At 48.0% G+C, this 10628-nt stretch overlaps 1 protein-coding gene across 7 annotated transcripts; it reads right to left on the reverse strand.

The window, feature by feature from the left end:
• Positions 1-817: 817 nt before the first annotated feature.
• Positions 818-9184, reverse strand: LOC148118965 (apolipoprotein L3-like). Of its 7 annotated transcripts, XM_087899075.1 has the most exons (6): positions 8577-8723; positions 7571-7757; positions 5572-5666; positions 4846-4945; positions 2483-2612; positions 818-2108 (listed from the first exon to the last, which is right to left on the reverse strand). In XM_087899075.1, exons 4-6 carry the CDS (start codon positions 4856-4858, stop codon positions 1244-1246), a joined length of 1008 nt encoding a protein of 335 aa, XP_087755201.1. In that variant the 5' UTR covers positions 4859-4945; positions 5572-5666; positions 7571-7757; positions 8577-8723; the 3' UTR covers positions 818-1243. The 7 variants fall into 7 exon arrangements, with proteins under 7 accessions (XP_087755201.1, XP_087755199.1, XP_087755197.1 ...); XM_087899073.1 differs by lacking the exons at positions 5572-5666; positions 8577-8723 and adding an exon at positions 8961-9184 and having other exon boundaries at positions 7571-7708; XM_087899071.1 differs by lacking the exons at positions 5572-5666; positions 8577-8723 and adding an exon at positions 8961-9184.
• Positions 9185-10628: the final 1444 nt, after the last annotated feature.

Consider the following 10628-nt stretch of genomic DNA (forward strand, 5'->3'; position numbering starts at 1 on the left):
GTTTGGTCGCATGTCTCCTTTTCTTGGCTGGGCGTTTTATATTATAGTTTTCCCCAACGGTCAGCAATATTTATTTAACTGTAGGTTATAGATGTGGGCAGAGCCAGTTGATGTGAGACATCATCTTGCCTAACTCCCCTTCCATCTTTGAGAGGGCCGAGGCTCACAGGCTGAATCTCAGGATCCTAAACTAGTCAATATACCCACCCCAACCTGCTTGATCTTTTACTTTAACATCGCTTCCGCTATCTCCCCAAATCACCTACTGACCCAGCTTGACACATGGAGATTGGGTTTAATTTCACTGGTCCTTCCAGCCACCCTGTCCCCTTCATGGGCTGGCCCCTTGTCAAGAGCTCTACCCCCTGTGGTGTCACCGCCACCATCCTCAGCACCTCTGTCATCATATGGAAGGTACCCGATGGACAGAGGAGGAGTTGGTTCAGCTGATGCTGGACAGAAAGGGCTGTGGCTCACAACACATTTTCTTATAGGGAGGGAGGCTTGGAGCCTCCTGCTGCCAGCTCTTCTGTTTCCCTGACCTTCCCATTACTTGCTCCTGCACACCCCTCTTTGTTCATACCCACAAACCACTATGTGCTTTTAGACCATTCCAGCAATCTCTAATCCTCTCTGGTCCCTCAGTTCAGGCTGCTTTCACATCTTTCCTTGACCTTCTAGTCATCCATATTAACCATACAGTGAGCCACACAAATACAAACTCCTCAACGCTCAGTTCTATAGACTCACTCCCACACTCTCTGCTTTCCTAACTTTCATTGCTGTTGCTGTGATAAACATCCAACAGAAAAGCAACTGAGAGGAGAAAGCTTTTATTCAGCTTATAATTCTAGGCTATGGTCCATCACCGAGGAAGTCAAGGCTGAAAGTCAAAGCAACTAGTCACAATGCATCCACAGTCCAGTGCAATGAGAAGTGAATTCCTGCATGCAGGCTTACCCATGCACAGCCTGATTTTCCTTATACAGTTCAGAACCATACCTAGAGAATAGTGCTGCACATAGTGAAGGAATTTAGAGTCATAAAGAAAAATCTCTCCCAAGCATGACAACTTGAGCTAGACAATCATTGAGATTGTCTTCCCACAGGATTCTAGATTGTGTCAAGATGACAGTTAAGACTAACTACCTCCTTCTTTCTCCAGCAAAATGCCTCCGTGTCTCTAATCAGTCTAAGTCTTCTCAGCTGACCTCTGGGTTGCTCAGTGACAGGGAGGCTGTCACTAAGAAACCTGGAGGGTCTTGTGGATCTTGGCAATCTCTCTCACCTTCTCCTCTAGCTCCTGAGCCAGCGCCCGCAGTTCTGTGGCTGACTCTGACTTTGCTCCACCATGTAAATGCACTGATTCTCTTACAAGGTCATACACATCCACTGCGAGGAAGACACCTGCAATGGCTGCCCCTCTGATTCGGGCCTTTTTTGTCATTGCCAGGGCAGTGCCTCCAAAGACATTCTTCACCTGACTAGCTCGTTGGGCAGAGATTCTTCTAGCAGTCGTGAGGAGCTTGGCATCTGCCACTAAGTGAGGGTTGGCTGTGGCTACCCTAATGGCACGGATGATTTGTCCCAAGGTTTTCAATTGTTTGAAGACACCATAGAACCTTTTAGAAAGTGTGAGAGCAATCTTTTCCAGGATAAGAACCTTGTTTATAATATCCATGGTGTCTGACAAGAGGCGCTTGGCTTTGGCTTCATCTGACCACTTGTTTGTTTCTTCCACAACTACAGTGGCAGCACCGGCCACAGTAGCCACTGTTCCCAGCCCCACCCCAGTGGCTGAGAGCAGCAGACTGCCCCCTGCTGTCACAGGTGCCAGAGCTAGACCCAGGATGCCCAGGACTCCAGAGGCAACGCTAGTGGAGTTGGTCACCACGTGGGAAATGGTACAGCCCTTGTGCACCTGGTCAAGATGGTCAGCCAGAGCTCGGAGCTTCCTGATGTTTCCCTCTATCTTCTTTTGCAACTGAGGAAATTCTTCCATAAACCTCTTCCTGTCCTGCAGGTCTTTCTGAAGCCGTTCTTTGTCCTCCACGACTGGGAGCTCTAGGAGCTGCTTCAGAGCCTTATGCAGTGCAGCTTCCTCATCTCTGTAACAGAAGAGGTCAGAGCATCAGAAAGACAGCCTGTTTCTCTATAAGGTGGGTTCCCCCAAGATCTGTCTCATTCAAATCACAGAATTACATTGTAGAAACAATGGGAAATAATTTTACTATGTGCAGGAATCTGCATTCTGCAAGGAGCATTTGGTGGCCACAGACTCTCCGTGGTTCTTAGTCCATAGGTGCAGTGTGTGAAGTCATGTGAAGACACACATTAGTGACAGGCACATGATAAAGATGGCTCCACTCAAGGTCTGTGCCATCACTACCAAATATTTGCTCATTGGAAACTCTGTAAATGAGCACTGGGGTGTGGGATCAGAGTAAAATGGGGGACAATCTGGGGGTCCTGTGGAGATGACCTGGACAATTCAGCCTCTGCCACCAACACCTTCCAGGCTTCTTTTTTAGCCAACAGGAACTGCAGGTCTCTTCTGCTTGCTGAGTCCTGCAGATACTTAGTGACTTCCTGGATGAAGAGTCTCCTTAATACTTGGGAAGAAAAAGCATGAGGTTAGAGAACAACATGGAAGGGCCTAAATGGCAAAGAGTGTACCTATGGCATTTAACAGCCCAAGTATTCAGCATCTGCCATTGGGTGCGTGAATGGAGTCAGCAATGAAGAGAATGTGCTGTGCCTTCAATTCACATATAAAAAGCCTTCTGGATGCAAACAGTTTTAGAGACGGGCCTTTAAGAAAGAGAAGAAATGAGGATTAGATGATGTCATAAACACATGTCCCTAATCCATGGGAGTGTGGTACTGAGAACAAAAAGAATAGATACTACTATGTCATCTGTCTGTCTATCTGTCTATCTATCTATCTATCTATCTATCTATCTATCTATCTATCTATCTATCTATCTATCTATCTCGGTGGTCCTCAACCTTCCTAATGTTGTGACCATTTTACACAGTTCCTCAAGTTGTGGTGACTTACCCCAGCATAAAATCATTTTCATTGCTACTTCCTAACTGTAAATTTGCTTTTGTGAATCATAATGTAAATATCTGTGTTTTCTGATGGTCTTAGATGACCTCTGTGAAAGGGTCTTTCAACCTCCAAAGTGGCCGAGACCCATAGATTGAGAACTGCTGACCTATCTTCGGACCTATCATCATTGATCTCTGTGACCATGTGTCCCTACCTCCACTTGGTCCCTTCCCGCCTTTCTGTCTCCATGCACACAGGAGAGGAGGTGTGCAGACTCCCAGTTAGGGTGCCGCTACACATCTGGAGGAGTGCCCTCACCACACCTACCTGCCATTCCTTCATCGTGGACTTTGGCTTTCAGAACTGAGAGAGACAGAAGTCTTAGGTTCAAGCCCTCAGCCTGAGGGATGATGGGATGGCAGCTGTGACGACTCATATACCTATCTGTCATGGTGGTTTGCAGTGAAATGAAATGTCTTCTGCTCTGAACAGTTGGAAGGTGTCATTTTCAGTCTCAGAGAGTGACAACCTTGCAAGGGTGACTTCTGTCTTCCTTAAGGCTCGTGCATGTCAACATTGGCATCAGAGCCTAAGAATGGGACTCACAACTCTCAGAGGTTTGTGACATTAGCTTGTTGAATAAAGGTAGCATTTCAATGAAAACAACTGACAACATCAGAACTAATTGAATGTAGGAAAGGTGAGGCTAGCTGTGGTGGTTTGAATGAGAATGAACCCCATAGGCTCCTTAATCAGGATGCTTGGTCCCCCATTGGTGGATTTTTTGGGAATGGTGGCCTTGTTGGAGGAGATATATCACTGGGAATGAACTTTGAGGTTTCAAAAGCCCACTCCCCTGTCACCTCCCCACCCCTTTTTCGCCTCATGCTTGTTGATCAGATAAAAGCTCTCAGCTGTGGCTCCAGCACATTCCTGCTTGCTGCCATGATGGTCAAGGGCTCATCCTCTGAAACTGCAAGTCCCCATGAGTTAGTCATGGTATCTTAGCACAACAATGAAAAGGGAACTAAAGCAGCAGATGGCACTAAAGTGGGGGTTATTGCTGGGACAGGCCTGACCGTGACAGTTTTTATGGATAAATTTTATTGGCAGAGGAGATTTAGAGACAGCCTTGTGTTGACTCTGCCACTTGGCTATTATAAAAGATTCACAACTAAAAGGAGCAAGCCAGTGAGTGCCGTTTCTCTATGGCCTCTGCACCAGCTTCTGTCTTAGGTTCCTTACCTCCTTAAGTTCCTGACATTGATGGTCTTCGCTGATTAACTGTGGTGTGGAAAATGGGAGTGAAATAAACCCCTTCACCTGGGGTTACTTTGGTCGTAGTGTTTAATGACAGCAACAGGAACCCTTGTTCATACCCTAGCTGTAGTGAGTTTTCATAGGAGATGAAGGACTCATTCACAGGAGTTGCCAAGCTTGTGAAACCTGGTGTGAACAATATCCCACACAAGTGTTTTCCTGTGTGGTGGGGAGCTTGGAGTCTCCTCAGACTTTGGAAGTTGTCACTAAGCCATAAGACCTGCTCTCCTCCACTTCTCTAGGCCCTCCTAACCCCTCTTGAGTGGCAAGGGAGGAAGGAGGGGAATCTGAGCATGTTTCCGAAGACAGGGCCAAGAAAGAGACCTCTACCTCTTATACCCAGGTAGAGGAGTCTCCTCTTGGCACATTTTGGAGGCTCTCTTTTTATCTTCAACTCAACAGGCTCTCAGTGTGGAGGTCCAAGGTTCTATACCACACTCAGGACACAGGCAGAGAAGAGGAATCCATACCTTTGGTGGCCATGAGGGCTGCAAGGTCCCTGAAGACAGGTGTGGGGTCTCTCAGTTTTTACTCGTAGGTATCTGTGAGTCAGTTGTCTGTGAGTCTGGGCTAAAAGGAAAAGAAAAACAAACTGTAGGATGGAGTGGGGACAGCCTCAATGGAGGCCGCTGTCTCATGGTTCTCTGATATGGGATTCCCCTCTGTATGCTTTAATATGTTTTATTGCCATTGGTTAAAAAACAAGCTGCTTTACCCTATGGAGGAGCACAATATAGCTAGGTGGGAAAACTAAGCTGAACGCAGGGAGGAAAAAGGCAGAGTCAGACAGACACTGTCCAAGAAGCAAAATGTGAGGTAATGAACCACAAGCCTCTATTATAAAAATAATAGAAATGGGTTAATTTAAGATGTAAGAGCTAGCTAGGAATATGCCTGAGCTGTTGGCCGATCAGAGCTGTAATTAATACAGGTTCTGTGTGATTATTTGTGTCTGGGCTGCCAGGAGACGGCAGCACAGTCTCCATTTACACTTCTCACCGTGATAGTAGAGTCAGAAAGTGACTGTCCCTGCCCTGCTGCTTAAGGACCCGTTGAGCCTTCCCTACTCTTCCATCACCCTAGTCAGAGCAGAGGCCTCCGGTCCTGCTAGGTCCATGGAACAGGAGGTCATCTGGAGACATGGCCATTGGTAGGGACGGAGTCCCTTCTGGAGATGAGGAGAAATGTGCGGGCACCTGGCATGGGAACTGTGTGCAGCAATGGCGATAGTCAACATTAAATGAGGAAGTCTGGTGCATGGGCCTGGGCTGCCACGGCAGGGCTCATGCCTCTGCAAAGAGAGGAAAGAACCCTGAATCTGCACATCACTGGTCTGTTGTGTGACGACACATTATTACATTGCATCAAGAAGGTTCTGTCAGAAACAAAAGCTGGTGCCTGGGCCATCCTCTGAGCCTTCCCAGACTCCTATTGTGTGCTAGATAAACATCTATCTTGGTAAGTCATATTTGCACAGTTAGCTTCTTATAGTCTCAAATATACCCAGGTCCCTTATGGTGGAAAGAAAGAATGCCTGTTAGTCTTTACACTTTACCTCCTGCTCTTTGTCCACAGTCAGGGTTTTCACAGATGCATTGGACACAACTGCTCCTCACTTTCTGCAGCACACATCCTGACTCTCCTTCAAACTTCCCCTGCCAAGCCCTGATCCTATGTTGGATTCTTCCCATCTCCCTGGTCCAGCTGTCGATCTCCATGGTGAGCCTTCATCATCACCGAGAATAACCACCACAGGTTCACTGGATGACGGGAGTGTCCTTAGCCACTGTGCAGGAGAACACTGACTACTCAGAACATGCTACTTCTGACATGTGGGGAGGGAGGAGGGAGGCCATGTAGTGGCAAGGCCTCCCTGCCAGGAAGCCCACAGCTTCCTTTTGCTTCCTTATCTATAGCTGTCCTGGTCATTCCCAGGCCAATCCATGTGTAGCTGTTGGTCTTAATGTCCCGCAGTAGGACAGTGGCTGTGAAGGCCACAGATGCCTGGCCACCCAGAATGAAAGCCATGCTTCCCCAGTTTTTTCTTCCTTCTGGACTTCTTCTAGCCATGAGTTTCGAGGCTTGCAGTTGCTAACAAGTGCCTGAGTGATCCAGTTGTGAGCACCTAGGCACAGGGGGTTGATGATACGGGTTCTTGCTAAAGGCACCCTATGGCAAGAGAGCTGGTGTCCCTATCTCCTGTGTCCTGTTTTATAGGCTACAGGACGCCAGAGGCTGCTAGGAAGAAAGACTGGCATTTGGGGTGACTTATACTTGGGTGAAATGTCTGCACACTTGTTCAGGGAGGCTGCTTGTTTGTTCCCAGCTGTCCAGAACCGAAATAATCACACAGACATTATATTAATTGCAATACTGTTTGGCCAATAACTTAAGCGTATTTCTGCCTAACTCTTATACCCTAAACTAACCCATCTCCGTTAATCTGTGTATTGTCACGTGGCTGTGGCTTACTGGGTAAAGTTCTGTCCCCTGCCTCCGTCTCCGGTGGGGCTACATGGCATTTCCCTGACTCCACCTACTCTGTCTATCTATAGCTTTTCCAGCCTGGCTATATTCTGTTAAATCATTGGCTGAAAGCAGCTACTTTATTAACCAATGGCAATAAAACACATTCAGAGCCTACATCACCTCCCACATTACACTCTGATTTCGTGTTTCTGTGTCACTCTGTGCTTGTGACACAGCCAAGTGAGAGTGTATCAGTGGGCATAGGTCCTGGAGCTAACACTTAGTATCACAAAATAAATGAAGGGAGAAGAGAGTGGAAAGGCCAGGTCTCCTTCATGCTTCCTTTAGACCACCCCCTCTCATGCGCTAATCTGCTACACAAAGAGCCTCTTAGCATCTGCTTCCTCTGGACGGGAGCCAGGAGGAAGTGTAGGTGGTCCCAATACATTCATTCTGATGATGGTCAGCTGGAAGCCCAGGATGGGAACCTCTACTCCCTTGCTGTGCACAAACTCTCCAAGAGGGGCAGATAGAGACTCTCAGCAAGTCTCGATTCCCTTTGGCTGTGGAGCCTCCTCTAGGGCAAGGAGACAGGGGTTCAGGACAGCTAGAACCTGGGACTCCTTAATTAGCTCCCAGGTCATGTTCAAGTCCATGCACGCTGGTCTCTCCTGCGTACTGCACCCCCCCTTTATTCCATTCTCTCCCTTATTTCCTTGACTGTACCTCACTGGCCCTCAAGCAGCTTCCAGAGCTATAGGACGGTGAGTCTGTTCTCACAGGAAATGTCTCCCAGTCCCATATGGTGCCCAAATCAAACAGGACAGCCTCCTTCCATGTGTCCAGACTGCTGCTGGCTGGAATCTGGAGGCATTCATTGGATATTTAGACACTAACTTCTGATGACACAGCCCTATTCAAGGAGAAAGAGTGGATTAAAAAATAATAATGAAGTTTCTAGGACTTTTTGATTTTACAGACAGAGGTAATCTCCTCTACCCCCACCTGTGGTCTGGACTTTGACCTTGTGTTGACATTGCTCAAAGTGCTAAATATGTGATTGTGCAACTTGTCCCTCCATGCCCCACACTGTGCCCTGCCCACCCAAACACATAAGACAGTCTATCTTCCTTCTCCAACCCTCACCGGCTGGGCAGAGGCTGGGGAGGCCCAGGGGAGGCAGGCCTGCCTTCCACCTGCTCAGCCTGCTTCACAGAATCCTCCACAAGACTCAGATTTCCCCAGAGCCTTGGCATGAACATATCCTCGGAGACACAGTGTGTGGCACAACTCCTGGGCACTTTGAAGCCACCAAGTCAGTCAACATTTGTGCAATCTGGTCTTGGCAGCAGTAACTACCCAGGGCCAACCGCAGGGTGCACAGGACACATGAACCAGTGAGGTCTGGGTTGTCTGCCTGCCTTTCTCTACACCCTTCATTTCCTCCATTTCCAAAGGAGTGAGGCCCCACAACAGTCACCTGCCCTGGGAGCCTGTTTTCCAGGTCTTGGGCAGACTGGAACTTCATCAAGGCTCTGGGAATCTTGGTGATCTCATCTGAGGGTTTCCACCCTTTCTTGTGCTAATGACAGAGAGGGACAACCAGAGCAGGCCATGACTGCAAGTCTACACTGTGTTCTGGGCTGATGTTTGACCTAGATCATTTTTTTTCTCTGCAAGAGCTGCTGGGAGGAGGAGCAGTTAGGAGGAGATTAAGAGGTCCCCAACTTACCAGAAAAATCTTCTCCTGGTTGCACTGGAATCTCCCCTGTGCATCTGCCCACTAGCTGTGCAACAGTATCCCAATAAGGAGCAGCTTTGTCTTTCTGCTGGTTAATACACAGCCAATACACAGCAATCGAAACTGAAATCACCAACTTCCTGAGCACGGCCAGACCCACACAATAGAATGCTCACCTCTAGGGCACCACCCACAGTTCCACCCTACTTCCTGACTCACACAAAGGAACAGCCTTAGCTGGACATCCCAAGCCTTTCTCAGTCCATAACATCTTGAATGGGACTTCTCTGTGAGCTTGAACAACAAAGATCTGACATGACGGATTGTGGGCCCTCCATAGATCACCCCCTAAATGATCCTGCTCTGTCCACTCACCCTCTCAGCAGAACATTTCTTCCTCTTCTACCTCGGCACCCCCCAACCCCAATCCTGGGTCTTGGATGCAGACAGCGGTGTGGTTGCATTCAGCAGTCTGGCACCTGGATATCTGCTTTCATGGCTTCTTCTGCCTCTAGCCCTGTTCTGCACCTGGAACCACCTTGCATTGTTTCTTCTCAGACGCCCTCAACATCCTCCATGGCAGACTCCCTTGTTCCCTTTTGGCTCCTAAAGTACTTGGTGTCAAAGTCCACTGCCAGGGCAAAAGCTCCTGCCTCTAACCTGGCATAGCTCTAGGCAGAAGGAAAATTTACCCAAAGCTGAATGGATCACAGGGACCAACTGACCTTTTATTACAGTGGGCATCATTCCAAACATGTCCTTGGGATTTGATGTCCATCTCCATCCAGCCTCTAAGAGAAGGATAGCAGGCGACTCTGGATCTTCATACAACTGCCAGGAACTCATTTACTCATGGTTGGAATTTTAGAATCATTTCCTAAAAACTAAAGATCCCATTTTTAAATCAAATCATTACCTTATAATTGATAATTGTTGATTGTGGGGAGGTGGCCTGTGATTTTTTCCAGGTGTTAAGAGGTAATGGCTTTCAAACTACAGTTCAGGAACCAGTCATGACTCAAGCCAAGATCCATATTCAGACAGTAGACACTTGGGAGCACACTTTCCTTTTCAATGTTATATTTTCTGTAGCCTTTCTTGTTCTCATTCTTCCCTCTTTCATCTGCGTGACTTTATCTTGACACAGTGAGACGCAGAACCATGAAAATGTCCACAAAGCTGTGGAGCTGCCATGATGGAGACCCCCTGATCAGGGGACTGGATGAAATGGAGCATTACTACACTCCTGAATGGAGTCGGGGTGGCGTTTGGGGTTTTAGAACCCAGCTGCAGATCCAGCTGAGAGAGAGAAATAAGGATCTTAGCCTTCATGTACACAAGCAGAGACCATCCCACCTGAATAGCCTGACTTTGTGCTAGGAACGGCTCAGTTGCCCAGTTACCTGGTCGCACAGGGCGACTGTCACTACAGGGCTGAGGATGCTGCAAAGCCTTTGTTCCAGAGGTGACTGTGCTCAGTGGGAACGCAATTTTAAGCCTATTTATTTTACAACCTGACCACAGTTTCCCCTTCCTTCTCTCCTCCCAGTCCTTCACCCCTGTTATCATCCAGGCAAATGCAAACTTGGCTGTCCACCCCTTGGGAACCTGTCAGAGGCAGAGTGGTCACCCCTGCATGCATGGCAGGCACTGCCCTGACTCTGTACACAGGTGCAAAGGTCCCTAAAGAGACAAGCTCCACATACTCCCTCTCTTGTTCAGCATTTCCCTGAGGAGGCAGCTCTCTCTCTCTCTCTCTCTCTCTCTCTCTCTCTCTCTCTCTCTCTCTCTCTCACATGTCCCCTCACTCTTCTTCCTTACCCCAATAAACTTCCCTCCCATATAAGTTCTGCTTGATGGAATGTTTGTCCCCCTGCCATGGGATTCGTGGTCCCATCTCACACCTTACATCAGAACAACCCCCCCATCCCCCAACCCACCCTTCCTCGGTTTCTATTTAGAAAATGGCAGGGCTCCCGTGGATATCAACAAAACATGTTGTATCAAATTGCATTAAGACTAAGCACCTCCCCTGGTTTTATG

The sequence above is a fragment of the Myodes glareolus genome, chromosome 19, assembly GCF_982192425.1.
Source record: "Myodes glareolus chromosome 19, mMyoGla1.1, whole genome shotgun sequence".
Taxonomy (NCBI): domain Eukaryota; kingdom Metazoa; phylum Chordata; class Mammalia; order Rodentia; family Cricetidae; genus Myodes; species Myodes glareolus.

Excerpts from the sequence above, each read along its gene's own strand:
- LOC148118965 (XM_087899076.1), bottom strand. Across the intron at positions 2,109-2,482 it reads GCAGAGGCTGAATTGTCCAG|AGATGAGGAAGCTGCACTGC; the intron begins GTCATCTCCACA and ends CTTCTGTTACAG.